Source organism: Lepus europaeus, chromosome 5 (assembly GCF_033115175.1).
Source record: "Lepus europaeus isolate LE1 chromosome 5, mLepTim1.pri, whole genome shotgun sequence".
Lineage (NCBI taxonomy): Eukaryota > Metazoa > Chordata > Mammalia > Lagomorpha > Leporidae > Lepus > Lepus europaeus.
This window is the reverse complement of record NC_084831.1, coordinates 78,719,050-78,741,633: the sequence shown is the minus strand read 5'-3', so window position 1 is coordinate 78,741,633 and position 22,584 is coordinate 78,719,050. Positions and strand designations below refer to the sequence as shown.

Genomic DNA, 22,584 nt, shown 5'->3' with positions numbered 1-22,584 from the left:
CTCTCAGACGACCTCCGGAGGCGTGGCTTGAGGTGATGTCAGCCACGGTGGCCCCACCCAGGAAAGGCTCCAGCCGGGGGCGGGGCAGTAGTGGCCTGGGGCTGGCACCCATTGGCCGCCGCACAGCGGGGCGGGCCCTATCGACGGACCGCCTTCCCGAGGGCTGGCGGGCCGAACTCCCAGCTCCGCGTCGTCGCGCCTGGTTTCTGCAGCGCCGTCGGGCCCGGAGACGGAGCCGGAAGCGCTAGGCTTTGAACCCCGATCCCCTCTGCTCTTCAAGGGGTAGCCGAGTCGCCCCCCCATAATCTGCCCCTCTTCCTTTCTCCCCCAATATCCCGAGACCGGTCCCCAGTTGGGGCGGGGCGGTGCCGTCCGAGCTCTCAGACCCGGAAGCAGCGCGGGGTCGCGCCTCCGCCATGGAGCCCACCGCGCCGTCCCTCACTGAGGAGGACCTGACCGAAGTGAAGAAGGACGTGAGTAGCCTCTGTTGCCCGGGCGCCGCGGAAAGCTCTGGGCCGGGGGGTGGGGGCGGGCCGCAGTCCCGCCGGCGAGGAAAGCGGAAACCCAGTGTCGGGGGACTAGGAGGAACCTCCAGGGCGGAGGAACGGAAGGTCCAGGCAGGGGAGGGCGGCCGCGGCGCCTCGGGGGAAGTGACCCCCGCCTCCGGGGACCTGTTCATCCGTGTGTTCAAAATCGCCACGCGCAGAGCTTGAGATCCTGACATCTTGTCCCGCGGGGCGTTTCTCGGCAGCCCGCTTCTTGCCCGCTGCTCACCCATCCCCGCGTGATCCCCTCGGCCTCGCGGGCTCGTGGAGCTGCGTTCTTAAGAGATCGGCGGCTCGGGCTCAGCCCGGGTCAGGCTCAGCCCGGGCCGCTATCTCACCTAGAGCACAAGCTGGACCAGTCGGAGGATCCAGCGGGTGAAACTTCTGCAGCGGGGTCTGGGGGAAGCTCAACAGCTGAAAGCACAGCCTGGAATTCCCCTAGTAAGCAAACGCCCACATATTTAAATACGGGGAGAGGCGTGAACCCACGTCGCTCCGTTCCTTTACAAATCAGCGTTGAAAATATCCAGGAGCTTCTGCCTGGAGGATGCAGAGCCGCGCAGACCTTAATATTTATTTGTAAAAAGTGGCCTTGTTGAGGTATTACTTGTTTGGTTTTCCTTTGCCAGGTGAGGCCTGGGTGAGCCCTACTGCGAAGGTAGTTTATGTTAATTCGAATTAAAAACAAACTCACACCACAGGGCTTCTGCAGAATCACTCGTGGACAGGACACAATTCTAAAATGTTCGTCTGCCTCCAGTCCGCTGCCCTCCCCGGAGGGTGTATTACTGTGAGCTGACAGTTGGCAGTTGGTAGGACTCCCTGGCAGAAGGGAATGGTACTGCTGGGACCAGTGCCTCAGTTTCCTCACCAGAGACCCCCCCCAGAGCACTTGGCGTGTGTAGAGTGCTGTCCTTACAGACCCCTGCTATAGGTTCCTAGTTGAGATAGGACTGGGACGTTGAGGACTACCACAGGTTGAGTACCCCTTATCTGAAATCATTAGGACCAGAATTGTTTCAGATTTCAGGATTTGCATATCCATAATGAGAAATCTTGGGGATAGGGACTCAGGTTGAAACTTGAAAATCATTTATGGGGGCTGGCATTGTGGTGTTGTGGGTTAAGCCGCGACCTGCAGTACCAGCATCCCATATTGGAGCACCAAGTCGAGTCCTTGCTGCTCTTTGTCCAATCCAGATCTCTGCTAATGACCTGGGAAGGCCGTGGAAGGTGGCCCAACTACATGGGCACCTGACACCCCATAGGAGACCTGTAAGGAGCTGCTGGCTACTGACTTATGCCTAGTCCAGTCCCAGATGTTGTGGCCATTTGGGGAGTGAATCAAGCAATGGAAAATCTTTCTCTCTCCCCCCTCTCTGGTATCCATCTTATCCACATAACCCGAAGGTAATTTTGTACCTTATTTTTTATATGCCTTTGTTTTGGCTGCCCCAGTATTACATGAGGTCAGGGATGGAATTTTCCACTTGTGTCACAGCAATGCAGATATTGGAGGATTTCAGATTTCAGAGATTCAGATTAGGAATGTTCAACCTATATAAAGTAAACAAGCATTGTCTCATTCAAAACGATTGCCACTAAAACCATGCATTTCAAGAGATAGGCCTATTATGTTCCACAATTTATGATGTTACACGATTTACAGTGTTCCTACTTAAGCTTTATGACTTCCTGTAAAGGAGATAATAGCCATTCTCCCTTCACAAATGATAAAGCCAGTGTGATTACAAATGAGAGGAAGTAAGACCTGTACACACATACAGATGGGAGAGTGGCTTCTGGGCCTTTATTTTTCTCTGATGGTTCATTGATGTTATCCATTTCTGTGATTTCAATTTATCCCTGTATCAGAAATATGTATCCTTGGAGTAGGGGTTGTGGCACAGCAGGGTAAGCTATCACCTCAGATACCTGCAGCCCATATCACAGTGTCTGGGATGGAGTCCCGACTTCCTGCTAATGTACTTGGGAGGAAGCAGATAATGAATCAAGTACTTGGATCCCTGCCACACAATTGGGAGACCCTGGTGGAGTTCCTGGCTCTGGCTTTTGCCTGAGCTATTGTTGGTATTTAAGAGTGAGCCAGTGGATGGAAGATTGGTATCTCTCTCTATCTCTCTCTCTCTGCCTTTAAAAAAAAATAAAAATTAATAAACATTTCTTTAAAAAGAAGTAAATGTATAACCTGGAGGAAAACTTAAATGGGTTTCAGGAGGTTTGTGAAAAAAAAACCATGTGTTTGGTTTGGTTTGTAGATTTTTTTTCCCATGACATTTTCAACATGGTCTGCTCTATGCAGTACCCCCTCTTTAGTTGCTTGGTAGTCAGCCCAGTTACCAGCAACTGTGGGAGTGTCATAACTGCCTCAAATAAGGTGGGACAGGTGCACCAACACCCATCCTCCTGGCACTCCCCCTCACACTTTCCTTTTCCTTTGCTTCTCCATCTGGTTGTTTACCTCATCTTTTTGATTGCTTTTAATTCAGTTTAATAAATGAAAAATGCATACTACTGTAAGACTGATGCTGTAGTTGTTTCCAACAGTTCAAAAATTAAAACTAAGACACAATCCTAATTTTAAAAGAGCTTGATTTCTTAGGGGTAGGGAGACAAATATAAAATGATATAGATCTTAAAAATGTATTTATCAGAGAGACAGAGAGCTACCATCTGCTGGTTCACTCTACTGGGTCTCAGTCCAGGTCTCCTGGTGGTATCAGGAATCCAACTTCTTGAGCCATCAGCTGCTGCCTTGCAGGGTCTGCGTTCTACATCAGCAGGAAGCTGAAACCAGGAGCCAGAGGTGGGACTCAAACCCGGTCACTCTGATAAGGGACGGGGGCACCTTAACTGGTATCTTAACCACTGGACCAGATTCTGCCCCTAAAATAATCCTTTTAACTCACAAAATGAGTGTAGTGAATTTTGCATTCACCCCAAATAGTTGGCCCTGTGGCGAGGATAGTGTATACAGAGTGTTGAACAAAACATGGCTGGTTCTAGGCCGGCGCCGTGGCTCAACAGGCTAATCCTCCGCCTTGCGGCGCCGGCACACCGGGTTCTAGTCCCGGTCGGGGCACCGATCCTGTCCCGGTTGCCCCTCTTCCAGGCCAGCTCTCTGCTGTGGCCAGGGAGTGCAGTGGAGGATGGCCCAAGTGTTTGGGCCCTGCACCCCATGGGAGACCAGGAGAAGCACCTGGCTCCTGCCATCGGAACAGCGCGGTGCGCCGGCCGCAGCGCGCTACCGCGGCGGCCATTAGAGGGTGAACCAACGGCAAAGGAAGACCTTTCTCTCTGTCTCTCTCTCTCACTGTCCACTCTGCCTGTCAAAAATTAAAAAAAAACAAAAAAACAAAAACATGGCTGGTTCTGGGGACTGGTGTTATGGTACAGTGGGTTAAACTGTATAACACCTGCAACACCAGCATCCCATATCAGAATGCATCTCTGAGTCCTGGCTGTTCTGCTTCCAGTCTGGCTCCCTACTAATGACTTGAGAAGGCAATAGCAGATGGCTGAAGTACTTGGGCCCCTGGAAGACCTGGATGTAGTTCAGGCTCCTAGCTTCAGCCTGGCCCAGTCCTGGTTGTTGTGGCTATTTGGGGACTGAACCAGCAGATGGAAGATCTATCTCTCTCTCTGTCACTCTACCTTTGAAATAAATACAAATAAAATCTTTAAAAAAAAAAAAAAAAAAAGCTTGCCTGGTTCTTGCCAGGTAGGCAAACATGTAGGTCATTAGACTTGGAAACACATAAATGTTTAATTATAAATATAAGTGCTATGACAGGGATAAACATATGCTGAGGCAATAATAGGAAATCTTCTTGAGATAGGATGGTCAGGGGAGGTTACATTTAAACTGATTCCTGAAGAATATGACAGAACTGAGGAAGAACATTCTAGACAGAATAGAATTTGCCATGTACCATAAAATAGGCAAGACCTTTGTGACTTGGGGAAATTGGAAAACAGGTTAGCCTGAGTTAAGGTCAGAAAGTAGAGAGAGCCACTTCATGAAGGGTGTTTTTTCCCTAATGGGGATTTATTGAAGAATTATGTTCTACTTTTAAAGATCCCTCCTGTCTATTCTGTGGGTTGAGAATAGCAAGAGAGAAAGCAGGGAAAGCAGTAGGGAGACTTGGAATTTTGTACAGAGGGAAGATCGTGGTGGTTAGCATGGAGCAGAATTGCAGAGGCAGTTTTGAAAAGCAACGATGGGATCTGATGATGGATTTGGGAGTTGAGCTGGAGAAAGGGATCAGATTGGTAAGTGGAAATCTCAAACCAGCAGTTAGATCTACCAAGCCTGAAGTTCAGAAGGAAGCTCAGAGCTAGACATGCAAGTGTTGGATCAAATGAATTGGCCTTGGAAGTTGAGAGCTCGAAGAGACAGGAGTTTTAAAATCCTCTAGAAAGGAGAGTTTTAAAGAATGAATGAGGCCACCACCCTGGCCCTCACGGTTGAGACAGGCCCAGGTGGCTCAGCCTCCACCTCCCTGTTATCTGCCCTGACTGCAGGAGCCTTCAGGATGCCAGGACTCCCTGGAAGTGGCGACATCCTTGACACCCAGAAATGGTCTGCATTCTGGAGTCACTCACTGGCTGTGGAAAAGTCTAGATAAAAAGGAAGGATTCTTTCTGCAGGGACAGCCCAGCAGCAACTCAGTTCAGGCTGGAGAACCAGCTTCTTCCACACACTCTAGTTCTGTATCCACATCAAGCCAGTTTCCTTGCATGATTCATGAGAAGCACCAGCAGTGTCCTGAGAGTTACTCTGTCCTCCCCGCCCGCCCTGAGAATACACTGGAGGAGGTGGTCCCTCAGTGCCAGGATTGGACCGGCAATAGGACATGTGATTCCGGCAGTGAAGGTGAAGAAATCCAGGTAGCAGAACTACTCAGACAGGATCCAATGGAAAAGGGTTCCTGGGAGCAGTCAAGTTGTGCCTGCTGCTTTAGAGACTAAGGAAGGGGGATTTGGAATTAAAAAAAAAAAAATAGCTTCCTTTGTAATGCCATAAAAAAAGAACTACTGTGTTTATTTTTAAAGATATATTTATATTTATCTATTTGAAAGTCAGAATTACAGAGAGAGAGGGAGAGACAGCAACAGAGATATTTCATCTGCTGCTTCATTCCCCCATTTGGCTACTACCGCCAGGGCTGGGCCAAGCCAGAGCCAGGTGCTTCATGTGGGTCTTCCATGTGGGTGCAGGGGCCCAAGCATTTGGGCCATCTTCGCTGCTTTCCCAAGCATATTAGCAAAGAGCTGGAATGAAAGTAGAGCAGCCGGGACTCAAACTGGCACCCGTATGGGATGTTGGCACCACAGGCGGCAGCTTTATCTACTACACCATGGCACTGGCCCCCTCAATCACTTTGAAAAATAGACATAATTAAAAAAAAATAGGGGCCAGCACTCTGGCGCAGTGGGTTAAAGCCCTGGCCTGAAGCGCCGGCATCCCATATGAGCGCTGATTCTAGTCCTGGCTGCTCCTCTTCCAATCCAGCTCTCTGCTGTGGCCTGGGAAAGCAGTAGAAGATGGCCCAAGTCCTTGGGCCCCTGCACCTATGTGGGAGACCAGGAGGAAACTCCTGGCTCCAGGCTTTGGATCAGCGCAGTTCTGGCCATTGCGGCCATCTGGGGAGTGAACCAGCAGATAGAAGACCTCTCTCTCTGTCTCTACCTCTCTCTGTAACTCTTTCACCCAAAAAAAAAAAAGACATAGTAGGAGACTGCGCTGTAGCATGGTGGGGTAAACCAGTGTCTGCAGCGCCAGCATCCCTTATAGGCACTGATTTGAGTTACGGCTGCTCTACTTCCTTTTTTTTTTTTTTTTTTGACAGGCAGAGTGGACAGTGAGAGAGAGACAGAGAGAAAGGTCTTCCTTTTGCCGTTGGTTCACCCTCTAATGGCCGCCGCGGTAGCGCGCTGCGGCAATGGCAGGAGCCAGGTACTTTTCCTGGTCTCCCATGGGTTGCAGGGCCCAAGCACTTGGGCCATCCTCCACTGCACTCCCTGGCAAGAGGGGCAACTGGGACAGGATCGGTGCTCCGACCGGGACTAGAACCCGGTGTGCCGGCGCCGCAAGGCGGAGGATTAGCCTAGTGAGCCGCGGCGCCGGCCACGGCTGCTCTACTTCCAATGCAGCTCCCTGCTAATGTACTAGGGAAAGCAGTAGAAGACGGCTCAAACGCTTGGGCCCCTGTACTCACATCAGAGACCCAAAAGAAGCTTCTGGCTCTGGCTTCAGAAAGGCCCAGCTCCAACCATTGAGGCCACCTGAGGAGTAAAATGGCTGATAGAAGACACCCCCCCCCCCCAACTCTACCTTTCAAATAAATAAATCTTTAAAAAAAAAAGTTGAGAAGTTACAGCCACAGAAATGAGAGGAAGGAATGTTTCAAGGAGGCAGTTGTCTACTGTGCCTTTCACTGAGAAGTTAAGAGAACCAAAAAGATCAGACTGGCAGTAAAGAAGTCCTCAGTGCTCTTCAGTCGCTAGGAGCTCCCAGTGCTAGCATTGGAAGCATTCGGGAAAGCTGAAGCCACACCTCCTGCATGGGCTGTCCGGCCAGCTGCCCACAGGCCGGCAGCAGCCCCACCATCTGCAGTTGGCTAACTTGCTGCTGCCCTGGCCGCCAGGCCTGATGGCCCAGATGGCAGCTGCTGTGGCTGCTGTGGCTGCAGGCTCTGCTGTCAAGCGCATTGCTGGGTCTTCAGTGGAGCGTGAGCCTCAGGGTACCCAGCTGGTGAAGCAGTAGCAGTTTGGCTCTTTCTTCTGAGATAAAATAGTTTGGGGAGTGTGCACAGACATCCTCTCTGTGAGGATTTCAAGGAGGTGCTGAAATTGTGCAAATTTACAAACAGATCGGTCTAATCAAGTAGTTCAAATAGAAGAATGGAAAACCAGCTCTCATGACCAAGTGACTTTAGCATAAAAATAAAATTAGTCTGCAAGTAGAAAGTGTAAGACTTTCACTAAACCTGCACTCTTATTAGGAATAGCTTCCTAGCTTCAGAAGTACAGTGGAAAAGGATTCGCTTACTGTAGAAAAGTTCGTTAAGATAATAGTTTGGGGGGGCCAGCGCTGTGGCACAGCGGGTTAAAGACCTGGCCTGTAGCTCCGGCATCCCATATGGGCACTGGTTCGAGTCCTGGCTGCTCCTCTTCCGATCCAGCTCTCTGCTGTGGCCTGGGAAGGCAGTGGAAGATGGCCCAAGAGCTTGGGCCCCTATACCATGTGGGAGACCCGGAGGAAGCTTCTGGCTCCTGGCTCCAGATCGGTGCACTTCTGGCCATTACAGCCATCTGGGGAGTGAACCATCGGATGGAAGACCTCTCTCTCTGTCTCGACCTCTCTCTGTAACTCTTTCAAATAAATACAATAATTCTTAAAAAAAAAAAAAAAAGATGATAGTTTGGGGCTGGGCAGATGTTTGGCCTCAAACCAGCTGTTGTGGTATTGTCCCTGGTGGTTTCTGGGAATGAACTGGGAACTGTGGTAAAACAAAACAAAACAGTGGAGTCCTGGTATATAGAAAGATGAAATACTTGCACAGGATGCTCTAAGGACAGGGAAAGGAGTACCTAACTCATCCTAGCGAGTTTAGGTAAAGCTCTTCAAAGGAGATGACCACTGACCTGACTCTTAAGGATGACGAGGGGCTGAGGATTGGAGGGGTGGGGAATGAGACAAAGTTCACAACATGAAGAAATAGAGTGACAGCAGTTTTAGGATAGAGGCAGTGATAGATTAAGCTGGAGAAGTAGACAAGAGCCGTATTATCAAGAACCTTGGCTGCCATAGGCAAATAGCTATTATTTATTGAGCATTTACTGTATATCAGAGACTGTGCCAAGCTTTCAGATACAAGCACACTTCAAAAGGTTAATGGAAAATGGACTTAGAAGATATTTATTTTGGGCCTGTCTCTGTGGCATAGCGGGTTAAGCCACGGCCTGCAGCACCAGCATCCCATACAGTTGCCAGTTCAAGTCCCTGCTGTTCCACTTCCAATCCAGCTCCCAGCTCCTGGGAAAGCAGCAGAGAATGGCCCAGGTACTTAGGCTCTTGTACCCATGTGGGAGACCCAGAAGAAGTTCCTGTCTCCTGGCTTTGACCTGGCCCAGCCCTGGTCGTTGTAGCCATTTGGGGAGTAAACCAGCAAATGGAAGATCTCATTCTCTGTCTTTTCTTCTCTAACTCTGCCTTTCAAATAAATAAATCTTTTTTTAAAAAATATATTTATTTTAGTGCAAAACAATTTTGAAACCCATGCATATAAAGTATCTTTAACAAGTTCATGAAAATATGTATTATGAAAAAACTGCATGAATTTCAGAATTTTTGCACTAAAATCTTTTAATATCTTTTCATTCCATTTTTCCAAGGATTTTTTTTAGTAATTTCATTTACTGCCTCATTTATTCCTCCTAGATGTCCTGCAAGTTAAGCTTTTATCATTATTTTTCGAATGAGGAACCTGAAGCTTAATGTGATTAAGTAGTTTGCCCCATCTGCCACAGGAGTAGGTAGCAGATTCAAGATCTAACCTCTGCTTGGCCTAACTCCAGAACCATGTTCTCCATTGGTCTGCCATGGTTGAAGTGCTTTATCCTTGAAGTGTGTGTGGGGGGGGGGGGGGGGGCAGAACACAGTGTTCTAAATTTTTACAAACTTGATACCAATTCAGTCTTAGTCAAATTTATGTGACACTCCAGATTTCCATTTACTCTTGAAAAACTGGAAGATCTAAGAGTGGGTGTTAGTGATCGAGAGTCAAGTTAGGGGGCCAGAGCTGTGGCATAGCAGGATAAAGCCCTTGCCTTGAAGTGCTGGCATCCCATGTGGGCACTGATTTGAGTCCTGGCTGCTCCACTTCCTATCCAGCTCCCTGCTAATGCACCTGGGAAAGCAGCGGAGAATAGCCTAAGTCCTTGGGCCCCTGCACCCACATGAGAGACCCAGAAGAAGCTCCTGGTTCCTGGCTTCAGATCAGCCCTTCTCTGGCCATTGTGGCCATTTGGGGAGTGAACCAAGTAGATGGAAGACCTCTCTCTCTGACTCTCTCTCTCTCTCTGTCTGTAACTCTACCTCTCAAATAAAATATTTAAAAATAACAAACAAATGAAAAAGATTCAAGTTAAGGGACAGATGTTGTGACACTGTGGATTAAGCTGCTCCTTGGGATGCTTACATCCCATATCAGAGTGCCTGATGGAATCCTGGCTGTTCTGCTTCCAACCCAGCTTCCTGTGAATGTGCTTGGGAAAGCAACAGGTGATGGTATAAGGACTTAGGTTCCTGCTCCCCACTTGGAAGACCTAGATGGAGTTCCAGGCTCCTGGCTACAGTCTGGCCTGAACCCAGATGTGGGCATTTGAGAAGTGAACCAGTGGATGTAACAGAGATCTCTCTCTCTCTCTCTCCCCACTTCACTCTCACTCTCTTGCTCTGCCCTTCAAATAAATAAATCTTTAAAAAAACAAAAGTAAGGTATCTGCATCCCAGAACCCGAGTTCAATACTACACTCCTACTCCTGACCCAAATTCCTGCTAATGCGAACTCTGAGAGGCATTGGAGATGGCTCAAGTAATTGGGTTCTTATCACCCACATGAGAGATGTGGATTGAATTCCTGGATCCTGACTTTGGCCATGCCAAGTCTCAGCCATTGAGGGCTTGTGAGAGTGAATAAGCAGATGGAAGCTCTCTATCTGCTTCTTATATAAAGAATTAAATTTTGGGGCCAGTGTTGTAGCATGGTGGGTAAAGCTGCCGCCTGCATCCCATGTGGGCGCCAGTTGGAGTCCCAGCTGCTCCACTTCTGATCCAGCTTCCTTCTAATGGCCTGGGGAAAGCACCAGAAAATAGCCCAAGTGTTTGGCCCCGGCACCCATGTGGGACACCTGGATGAAGGTCCTGGCTCCTGACTCCTGGCTTTGGCCTGGCTTGGCCCCAGCCATTGCAGCCATCTGGGAAGTGAACCAGCAAATAAAGGTTATTTGTCTCTTCCTCTCTCTAATTCTGACATCCAAATAAATAATTTAAAAAAAAAAAAAAGTTATTTTTTTAAAAGGAGAAGAAAAATTACAAGATCTAAAGGATGTGTGGAGGAGAAATTTGAGGAGGAAGAAGGAAATAAGTCTAGTTAGGAGGTCAGTGCTGTGACACAGCAGATTAAAACCCTGGCCTGCAGCTCCTGCATCCCATATGGGCAACAGTTCGAGACCCAGCTGCTCCACTTCCAATCCTATTCTCTCCTATAGCCTGGGAAAGCAGTAGAAGATGGCCCAAGACCTTGGGCCACTGCATCTATGTGGCAGACCTGGAAAAAGCTCCTGTGTTTGGATCAGCCCAGCTCTGGCCATTGTGGCCATTTGGGGAGTGAACCAGCAGATGGAAGGCCTCTCTGTTTAACTCTGCCTTTCAAATAAATAAATAAATCCTTAAAAAAATAAGGACCTAAACTAGGGCAATGATAATAGAGATGAAGCACAGGGACACAATATATGAAGTGGATTGGTGGGTCTTAGAGAATGGTTGATCAGATGTGGCAAGTGAGTGAAAGAAAAAGGATCGAAGATAAATTCTAGATTTATTGCATGGTTGGATGGATAGTGGTACTCCCAAGTGAGTTGACAATATCAAAGGAAAAGGATAAGGGTACAATAAATTTAGAACATGTTGAATTTTGAGTATCTTTGGGATGTATAAGTGGAAGAAGTCTTGATCACAGGCATAAATTTGAGAAACATCAGTGTATAAGTGGTAAAATGGAAAAGATGAATTCATACATTCAGTGTCTCTTATGTAAGATAATTGAGGCAATCTTCAATTGGTCTCCTTTGACCTCAGTTTTGGCTACCTCCAGTTTTCTGCAACAGTTTTCTTACTGCTGCTTATTTCTACATCTTTGAAAACTTTTCTTTTGCCTGTGGGGAATGTATGTTCCTCTGTTTGTTATAAAAAAGTCTTTCATGAATAAGCATTTAGCTCAGCTGTTAAGACACCCACCTTCCATAGCAAAGTACCTGAGTTCAGTTCCCAGCTCCAGATCTTGAATCCAGCTTTCTACTAATGCAAATGCCGGGCAGCAGTGATAGTTCAAGTTACTAGATTCCTGCAGCTCACATGGGAGATCTGTATTGAGGTCCTGGCTCCTGGTTCCTGCCCTGGCCATTGCAAGAATCTGAGAGAGAGGACCACTGGGAGCTCTCAGTGTCTGTCCATCTCCCTCTTTCTCCCCCCCCCCCCCCACCTCCTTCCCTCTCCCCTCTTTTCCCCAAATAACAACATGTTTAAAACAAAAGTTTTTTAAATCTTCCATGATCCATGCTAGTTTTCCTTCCCTACTTCATTTCTTACCTCCCTTCTCAGTAGCCGTGTGTATGCTACCCCAGAATTCTGTGCACCTCCATGCCTCTGTAAATTTCCCAGTTCTTGGTGATGGAGTTGCTTAATCTGTGTTTCCCCAGTTGACTATAATTATTTTTTTCCTGGGCCGTATCATATTGTCTTAAAATTACTGGTTTTGTGTAATACACATTTGCCAACTTGACCAAGGCTCTTTGCATCCAGGATTCATATCTTGTCATCTAGATATAGTCAGTGCTCAGCACTTGGCATATTAGGAATTGAGATTATAAAATGTCTGTGTGTGAGTAGATGAATGTGGGAGCTCAGTGAACCAAGAACTGCAGGAACCCTTCATCTAGCCCAGCTTCTTGCCACCACACACTGTGGTGCCTCTGAAATCATCATAAATGTGAGTCAGATGAATTATCGTGGTCGTAGTCTCTGACATATATTGATACTTACCAAATACCACACTTTTCAAAGCACTTTGCATATATTAATTTATGTGTTCTGCATATCAGATGAAGAAACAGGCACAGAGGCGTGAAGTAACTTACCCAAGATCACAGGCCTAGTAAAGGGAGGTGCTAAAACAGGATTGCTGACATCAGTTGTTAATGTAATTTATTGAGACCAACGTGTATTTTCTGCTAATTAAGCTCCCTTAGGCTCTTCCCATACATAGACTTGGTTTCTGTGGTATTCTTGAACTCTTCAGTTTTTCCAAAACCTGTTACTTCTCTAGGTTTCTATCTCCATACACCCTTCCATCTCCCTTCCACTAAGACAGACTCACTGACTTAGAGGTTAGCCTCTCCTACAGACCCCAAAGACAGATGCAGTTTTGATTCTTTTAATTAAGATTTTTGTTTTTGTTTTGTTGTTAATAATTTTCCTATAGGAAACTGGAATAATTAAGTACAAACATGAGAAAGTTATAAATTGTGAGAACATCCTCCCAGGTCATAATTCTGAATTCTTTGATAAATGGTAATTACAGTGTACAGTCCTCTTTGCTCTCGTCTTTAACCCCTGAAGGTAGCCATCAGCAGGCCTGCTTACTGCCAAGGACCCAGGCCCCTCTTCTCGGTAACATGGTCTTGGTTTTTAGTTGCGAAGGTAAAATCAAAAGTAGGGTTGACATGGGACTCCAAATCCAATGAAGTTGGCAGGTTACCAATGCCATCTTACTAGTTAAAGTGATCGGTTTAAGTTCATAACTGATCATAAAGATAGAATTAATGTCAAAGGGATCACATAAATAAGACCAAGTGTCTGCTAATAATAGAATTAAAAAGGAGAGAATGATCCAACATGAGAATCAGGACGCACAGCAGACTCATAGAATAACAAATGCCCTAAACAGCACTCTGGCCTCAGAATCAGCCCTTAAGGCATTTGGATCTAGCTAAAAAGCCCATCAGAGCATTTCAGGCATGGAAAGCCAAGACACTGTGGCAAAAAATGACCTACATGAAAGATCTCTGTGAGTGAGATCCCAGTGGAAAGAAGGGACCATCAATGGCCAGCGCCGTGGCTTAACAGGCTAATCCTCCACCTTGCAGCTCTGGCACACTGGGTTCTAGTCCTGGTTGGGGCGCCGGATCCTATCCCGGTTGCCCCTCTTCCAGGCCAGCTCTCTGCTATGGCCTGGGAAGGCAGTGGAGGATGGCCCAAGTCCTTGGGCCCTGCACCCGCATGGGAGACCAGGAGAAGCACCTGGCTCCTGGCTTCGGATCAGCGCGATACGCCAGCCGCAGCGGCCATTGGAGGGTGAACCAACAGCAAAAAGGAAGACCTTTCTCTCTGTCTCTCTCTCTCACTATCCACTCTGTCTGTCAAAAAAAAAGAAAAAAAAAGAAAAAAAAAAAAAAAAAAGAAGGGACCATCAAGAAAGGAGGGACCTTTCTCTGAAGGGAGGAGAAAACTTCCACTTTGATTATGGCCTTGTCTAAGTCATGTCGAGTTTGTGGATTCAAGAGGCTTCCATAGCCCTGGCAACTCAGGACAAGAGCCTCGGGTGATCACTAACATCATAAATAAGAGTGTCAATTGTTAACAGGAGTCACTGTGTACTTGCTTCCCATGTAGGACATCTGTCCTCAGTGTGTTATACTATGAGAATTAACAGTAAAACTGGTCTTCAAACAGTACTTTATACTTTGTGTGTCTGTGTGGGTGCAAACTGTTGAAATCTACTTAGTATAGAGTTGATCTTCTGTATATAAAGATAATTAAAAATGAATATTTATGAAGAATGGGATGGGAGAGGGAATAGGAGGTGGGATGGGAGTGGGGATGGGAGGGCAGGTAAAGGGGGAAGAACCACTATAATCCAAAAGTTGTACTTACGAAATTTATATTTATTAAATAAAAGCCTTACATGTATATAAAAGAGCAGGGCTGAACCAGGGAGGAATGTCAGGGACCTGCATGGATAACCTTGAACCTTCAGCTTAATTAGCTTGTGTTTCAGAGGGCCTGAGCCTCCCGACTTCAGAACAGCACTTTCCATCAGAAAAGATTCCTAACAATCAGTCACCTGTGTGATTTCCTTAGGTTTGGGAAAACAACACTGAAGCCTGTATTATGTCTTTTTAGGCTCTAGAAAATTTGCGTGTATACCTGTGTGAGAAAATCATAGCTGAGAGACATTTTGATCATCTACGTGCTAAAAAAATACTCAGCAGAGAAGACACTGAAGAAATTTCTTGTCGAACATCAAGTAGAAAGAGGGCTGGAAAACTGTTAGACTACTTACAAGAAAACCCCAAAGGACTAGACACCCTCGTTGAATCTATTCGACGAGAAAAAACACAGAACTTTCTGATACAGAAGATCACAGATGAAGTGCTGAAACTTAGAAATATCAAACTAGAACATCTGAAAGGTAAGATATGTTAAGTTTCTCAGGATTAACTCAAGTGTAATAATGCTTTGTGGAGTTTTGGGGTTTTTTTTTTTTTTTTTAATCTCTTTATTTGAAAAGCAGAGTTAGAGAGAGAGAGAAGGGAAAGACAGAACAAGAGAGAGGTTCCATCTGCTGGTTCACTCCTCAGATGACTGCAATGACCAGGGCTGGATCAGGCCGAAGCCAGGATCTTCTTCCAGGTCTCCCGGTGAGGTGCAGGGGCCCAAAGACTTGCCATCGACCACTGCTTTCCCCGGCACATTATCTGGGAGCTGGATTGGAAGTGGAGCAGCCACGACTTGAACCAGTGCCCATTATGCGATGCCAGTGCATCAGGGCAGCTCGTGGCTTTAACCTGCTGTGCAACAGCACTGGCCACAATAATGCTTTGCTAAAATGCAAAAGCAGGGTCCTGCATTTTGGTACAAAGGGTTAAGCTGTCACCTGCAACACTGGCATCCCATGGGGGTGCTGGATTTGCGTCCCGGCTGCTCCACTTCAAATCTGGCTCCCTGCTAATTTTGCAGTGGAGAATAACCCAAGTGCTTGGGCCCCCATCACTCATGTGGGAGACTCTAGGTGGAGTTCCAGGCTCCTGGCTTCCTTCTGGCCATTTGGGGAATAAACCAGCAGATGAAAGATCTTCCTCTCTTAACTCTGCCTTAAAATAAGCAAATCTTTAGGGGGAAAAAAAAAAGCAAAGCAAAAAAATTAGAAGTGGTATTTTGCTTTTAAAAGTTTAAGCTTCATGGATAGGCATTTACTGCAGCAGTTTAAGATGCTGCTTGGGACACCTGCATTCCACGTTGGATGCCTGGTTTTTGTGCCAGCTACACTTCTGATTCCAGCTTCCTGCTAATGTGTACCCGGGGTCCCTGCTTCCTGTGTGGGACATTGCTTCCATTGAGTTCTGGGATCCTGGCTTCAGCCCAGTCCAGTGTGGCTGTTGCAGGTCTTTGGAGAGTGAACAAACAGATGGAGATCTCTCTGTCTCCCTGCCCTTCAAATAAAAGAAAAAATTTTTTTAAAAACACAAAACGTTTAAGCTTCAGAATTAATATCTGATCTGCATTTTTTACTTGATTAGTGTCATTGCATTGCAAAAGTAGAATATCACCCAGTATTCTGTATTTGTATTCATATAATAATAGCATTTATGAAAAATTTACTATAATGAAATCCCAAGATCCACAAGGGTTTTTATTTTGAAAAGTCAGCAGAATGTAAAATTAACCTTTTCAAGATCTCTGGGAACACTATATATTACACATAAAGAACATTGTATATAACTAGAGTATTTTGTTAAGTCCAGCTCTGTCTTCCAATTGTTCACAAGTGTAGTTGGCACGTGTTTATAGGGATCGTGTTGTATAAAATATACCTGACTTTAACCACTAGAAACATACTCAGCCTGGCAAGAAGGGAGAGGCATGGGAACTGAGATAATTACGGGAATAACGTATTCATCTCTCCCATGTCACCCTCACCCACAGCACACACTCCCTCATTGGGATGCTGTTTAAATAGAATCGCTTGCACAATATAAATCCCCACCCTCCCACTTCCTCTTTCTGTTTCTCTCTAGGGCACATGTATGTGTAATGTAGCTTTGCTCCAGCATTCTTGGCACTGGGGATACAGAAATAAGCAATTTAGGGTTCTGCCCTTAGGGAACTCTTAACCTAAGTCCTTGCTGGATAGGACACATTGGAGGGTACCCCTTGTGAGCTATATACAAGAAAGATAATTTATGTAGTGTGGGATAGAAATAATGAATGCAAGGCAGGCGTGGACAGCGTACTAAGCCACCACTTGGGACACACGCATCCTATATCACAGTGCTGGTTTATGTCCTAGCTACTCTGCTTCCAATCCAGCTTCTTGCTAATGCATCCTGGGAGGCAGCAAATGATGGCTCAAGTGCTTGGGCCCCTGCCACCCATGTGGGGGACCTGGATGGAATTCCAGGCTCCTGGCTTTGGCCTAGCTCAAGTCTGACTATTGTAGGCATCTGGACAATGAACCAGCAAATAGAAGAATTCTGTCTCCCTATCTCTGTCTCTCTCTCTGTCTCTTTCTCACTCTGCCTTTCAAGTAGATGAAAATAAACAAAAAATAGATAGTGAATGTTGTGAAGTAGTAAAAGATACATGTAAGTGTACTTTATGGGTTTTACATGTTTTACCTAAATTTGTCAACTCAGAAGTTTCTGTGCTTTGTGGACAGTTAGGCTGATTATTTGCTTAGCATAACAGAGGGGTATGGATACCTTATTATTTTATGGAAAATTTGGGGAGGCTGCTTTATTTTTTATGGGTCCTTCAGTGGTTGAGTATGTAAGTACACATGAAATGTGAATTTCATGTCTTTTAGCTCCCTTAAGACTATTTCCTTTTAGGGAAAATGTAAATAATAGTTCACTTCATGACTGTTAGATCTGAAATGGATTAAGACAGAATATATAAGTTGCTGTTGAAAATTTGACTGTGTGGCAGCTGGCTGGTAATCTTTAAAAAGTTATAAAGGTGGGGGTAGATGCCCGTTCTTGAGACTTTCTTATTTACACTTGAATGATTTAATTATAGGACTCAAATGTAGCAGCTGTGAGCCTTTCCCTGGTGGAGCCACGAACAACTTATCTAGATCCAATTCAGATGAGAGTACTTTCTCCGAGAAACGGAGAGCGTCCACCGCCATGTACCATCCGGAAGGAGAATCCAGCACGGCTCCCTTTTTTTCTACTGATTCTTCTCTGAATTTGCCTATTCTAGAAGTAGGCAGAACTGAAAATACCATCTTCTCTTCAACCACACTTCCCAGACCTGGGGACCCTGGAGCTCCTCCTTTGCCACCAGAGCTGCAATTAGAGGAACAAGGAACTTGCGGGAACTCCAGCGAGATGTTTCTTCCCTTACGGTCACGTGCTCTTTCACGGCAATGACAGCATACTGCCTTTCGTTTGTTCAGTAACAACAAAAAATGTTTTAAAGGATAGGAATCTTTTTATAAAACTTCTACAGTGATTTATTTACATTTGATATGTGTCTTTCAAAAATGCAATTTTAAGCATACTTTGTAAATAGAATATTTTAGAGCAAAAGAAGTATACTTTCAGGATAGCTAAATGTCAATCATGTTGATCATGTACTTTTCAGTATTTTCTGTACTTTTCCCTTTTAGGTGCTTTAGTGTTTGCAGATTTTTCATGTTTAAACCTAATTTTAATGACCATTTCTCTATTTGAAGATAGATTCTTAGGCTGCAAATTTTTCTTTGCATTTTTTTGCTAGGATTTTTCTAATGGTCCTTTCTAACCATTGAGCAGTAAATTTTCAGCATTAAGCAGTTCCTGTCTGGAAATGAAGCCAATCACTGAGGGAAAAACCGCCAATATACTGAAAAGAATCTCTTTTCCACTCAGTTGGTCTTACACGCATGTACAAGGTCTCCTTATATTACTTGTGGTGAAGTTTCAGCCACCAAAAGCCTCAGCGGTTTACCTAAATTCATTTCATATTAGCCTTACTAATTAATACTACTTTCTTAAGATGTTCACAGAGAGAAGGGTCTTCCTTTACCATTGGTTCACCCACTAATGGCCGCTGCGGCCAGCGCACCACGCTGATCCGAAGCCAGGAGCCAGGTGCTTCTCCTGGTCTCCCATGGGGTTCAGGGCCCAAGCACTTGGGCCATCCTCCACTGCACTCCCTGGCCACAGCAGAGAGCTGGATTGGAAGAGGGGCAACCGGGACAGAATCCAGCACCCCAACCAGGATTAGAACCCAGTGTGCCCGCTCCGCAGGTGGAGGATTAGCCTATTGAGCCTTGGTGCCAGCCTCCTTTATCATTTTCATTCTTGCAGAAAATATCTTGGCATAAGCCCCATGTAATTTAATGAGATACTTAAAAGATGCTTTCAGGTTGGGCATTTGACACAGTGGTAAAGACCTCTGCAACCCATACCTGAGTGCCTGGGTTTGAGTCCCAGCTGCACTTCTGATCTAGCTTCCTGCTAATAAGCACACTGGAAGGCAGCGGGTGATGGTTCAAGTGCTTGGGTCCATGCCACTCATATGGGAAACCCAGATGGAGATCCTGCCTCCTGTCTTCATCTTGGTCCAGTCCTGGCTGTTCTGGACATCTGGGAAGTGAACCAGTAGTTGAGGATGCCTATCTCTGTCTCTATCACTTTGCTTTTCAAATAAATAAAACTTAAAAAAAAAGCTTCTGTTTTAAAATAAATAAAATAATAAAAGATAATTTCTCTTTTAATGAGGACCACTGTGCAATTGAAATACGCAGAACAAATTGGCTTGGTGTGTGTGTGTCTGTGTATGTGTATGGCAACTCTTCCTTTTTTTTTTTTTTTTTTTTTTTAATTTGAAAGGCAGAGTTACAGAGAGGCAGAGAGAGGTTTTCCATCCACTGATTCACTCTCCAAATGGTTCCAACAGCCAGAGCTGAGCAATCTAAAGCCAGTAGCCTGGAGCTTCCTCCAAGTCTCTCCCACATGAGTGCAGGGGCCCAAGGACTTGGGCCATCTTCCACTTCTTTCCCAGGCCATAGCAGAGAGCTGAATCAGAAGTGGAACAGCTGGGACCTGAACCAGGGCCCATATGGGATGCTAGCACTGCAGGCAGCAACTTTACCCACTATGCCAAGGTGCCGGCCCCCAAAACTCTGCTTTTTTAATACTATTTGGAAAAAGTGGGCCATTTGCTAGATGTGTCTGTCTAACAAAATTTGACTGATTTTATGGTTTTGAAAATTTTTATTATAACTCCTTCCTGATGTCCATTAATTGAAAAATATCAGATGCAAATTTGCTATTAACAAAGTTAGGGCAGGTTAAATTGCCACTTGGGACACTTGCATCCCATATCAGAATGCCCAATCAAGTCCTGCCTTCCCCACTTCCAATCCAGCTCCCTGGTGGCCAGGAAGCAGCCGGTGATGGCTCAAGTATTTTGAGTCCCTGCCACCCATGGGGGAGATCTGGATGGAGTTCCTGATTAACAACTTCAGCCTGGCCCAGACCTGGCTGTTGTGGGAATTTGGGGAGTGAACCAGTACTTGGAAGATTTTTCTCTCCCTCCCTATCATTCTGCCTTTTAAATAAATAAACCTTTTAAAAAGAAAAGTTTTTAAATTTCAGTGCTATGTTTGGATTTTTTAGATTTTCAATAGGAAATATTATATACCTTTTTTATGCGCACCAACTTTTATAGAAAACATAACAAAATTGTGAGAAATTAATTTATCAATTGTGAAGAAATTTGGCATACTGGCTTTAAAATTTTTTTTAAAGACTTGACTAATTTTTTATAGTATAAGCATTTTCTAACATTTAAGGAGGATCAGTTTTGCCTGCAGCATAAGAAATAGTGAAGGGGCCAGTACTGTCATGTAGCAGGTCAAGCTGCCTCATGCAATGCCGGCATCCCATGTGAGTCCTGGTTCAAGTTCTAGCTGCCCCACTTCCTATCCAGCTCCCTGCTAATGTACCTGGGAAAGCAGTGGAGAATGGCCTAAGTCCTTGGGCCCCTGCACCCGCATGGGAGACCCGGAAGAAACTCCTGATTCCTGGCTTCAGATTGGCCCAGCTCCTGCCATTGCAGCCATTTGGGGAGTGAACCAACAAATGGAAGATCTCCCTCTCTGTCTCTGTAACTCTGCCTTTCCAATAAATAAATAAATCTTTATTTTAAAAAAATAGTGACAAAGGTAGGCATTTGATATTGGTTAAGACGCCATTTGGGATACCAACATCCCATATTAGAATTCCTGGGTTCAGTTTTCTACTCTATTCTCAATTGCAGCTCCCTACTAATGTGCACCCTGGAGGCAGCCGGTGATGATTCAGAGTAGTTGGTTTCCTATCACTAAAGAGACCCAGACTAAGTTACTGGTTCCTGGCTGTTGAGAGCATTTGGGGAGTGAGTCAATAGATGGGTCGGTCTCTCTCTCTCTCTCTCTCTCTCTCTCTCTCTCTCTCTCTCCTTTCCAGATAACTAGTTGGGTGGGCATTGTGGCACAGCAGGTCAGCTGCAGCTTGGTACACACGCATCCTGTGTTGGAGTGCCTAGTTGAGTCCTGCCTCTGCTTGTCACCAGCTTCTTTCGAATGAATGCCCTTGGAGGCAGCAGGTGATGACTCAAGTACTTGGTCCGTGCCACCCACTTGGTAGATCTGGATGGAGTTTCTGTTTGCCAGCTTCATCCTGGTGCAGCCCCAGCTGTTGCAGACATTTGGGGAGTGAACTAGCAGATGGAAGTTTCTCTCTGTCTCTCTGCCATTCAAATGAAAATAAAAGACATTCTTGAGCATTAAAAATTTGTAATAGAATTTACTCAAAGATCATAATCTCATAGTTCCTGTATTTATAGATTAGCTTTCAATGAAGGTGTCCGACTGGAAGGCCTGGCCATACAGGAAAATAGTGATGGTAGACTCAGTAAAAGACCTGAATCAGGCTCCAGTAGCTTGTCACCGGTGCTGTCATCTTTATTGCCAACTCCTTCTCCTATTTATTTTGCCTTGAATGTAGCTATTCAGTTTTGTAAAGCCAGTCTGGATGACAGAGCCCCAGGCCACAGACCCAATGGAAGTGCTGACCCACTTGGCTAGGCACAGGGTCACATCTGATTTCTAGGTATCCAGGGCCTTTCAGCCTCGTGTCGCCTCCGCTGGGCCACAGTGCCCATGGCTTCCCAGGTCTCTCCTGCACACTGGCAGCCTAAGCAGTGCTGAATCTGGAGGGAGAAGGCTTGGCCAGCTGCACCACACAGGGCCTGCACCTGAGACAGGCTGGGGCACAGGACCATGTCTCAGCAGGTATCTCTAAGTAGCGTCCAGACATGGACACTGATAGCACCTTCATTTGGGTGTCATTCCCCCTCTTGGTTCCCCAGAGGAGTCAGGTGGCTAGGCTGGTGGTTATACCACTTCCCTACTGAGAGAGGGAACACAAAGGTAGACAAGGAATTCAGACAGACAAGTTGCTATTCATGTAAGTGGGTGTTGGAGAGACCAGCAGATGGTGTCTAGAGCTTGGGGAGAAGGAGTAGAGGTGGAAACCCCGCATTGGAAAGCACAGCATTAGGTAGCTAATGTTGCAGAAGAGGTTAGGCTGACTTGCAACTGTGTAACACGCTCCACAAAGCCTCAGTAAGTATCTGTGGGAGTTAGTGTAATAGGTTGCCAAGAGAGCCAGGCTAGCAAGAAGAGGCTGACCAAGGAAAATTTAGGAGCCTCCCCCCCCCCAAGTGAAATGGGATGCCACCGGGAGGAGTTTCGTCAAAGACTTGGGGGGAGGGGGCCGGCGCTGTGGCGCAGCTGGTTAATGCCCTGGCCTGAAGCACTGGCATCCCATATGGGCGCTGGTTCGAGACCTGGCTGCTCCACTTCCAATCCAGCTCTCTGCTATGGCCTGGAAAAACAGTAGAAGATGGCCCAAGTCCTTGGGCCCCTGCACCTGAGTGGGAGACCCAGAGGAAGCTCCTGGCTCCTGGCTTCGGATCAGCACAGCTCTGGCCATTGTGGCCAATTGGGGAGTGAAACAGATGGAAGACCTCTCTGTCTCTCTGCCTCTCCTCTCTCTGTGTAACTCTGACTTTCAAATAAATAAATACATCTTTAAAAAAAAAAAAAGACTTAGGTGAAGCAGGAAAGGATTCGGTTTTTGACTGGGGAGTCCAATGAAGCACACTGAGTCATTGGTATTTGTTAGACGAGATGCA

General features: G+C 46.0%; 1 protein-coding gene across 1 annotated transcript; it reads left to right on the top strand.

Annotated features, from left to right (window-relative positions):
- The first annotated feature begins 158 nt into the window (after positions 1 to 158).
- Positions 159 to 21,188, top strand: BCL10 (BCL10 immune signaling adaptor). The gene is made up of 3 exons (XM_062191643.1): positions 159 to 473; positions 14,536 to 14,824; positions 17,431 to 21,188. Exons 1-3 carry the CDS (start codon positions 417 to 419, stop codon positions 17,784 to 17,786), a joined length of 702 nt encoding a protein of 233 aa, XP_062047627.1. The 5' UTR covers positions 159 to 416; the 3' UTR covers positions 17,787 to 21,188.
- Positions 21,189 to 22,584: the final 1,396 nt, after the last annotated feature.

Coding starts and splice junctions, on each gene's coding strand:
- BCL10 (XM_062191643.1), top strand. CDS start 417: ATGGAGCCCACCGCGCCGTCCCTCACTGAGGAGGACCTGACCGAAGTG. Junction 474..14,535: donor TGACCGAAGTGAAGAAGGAC/GTGAGTAGCCTC, acceptor ATGTCTTTTTAG/GCTCTAGAAAATTTGCGTGT. Junction 14,825..17,430: donor CAAACTAGAACATCTGAAAG/GTAAGATATGTT, acceptor ATTTAATTATAG/GACTCAAATGTAGCAGCTGT.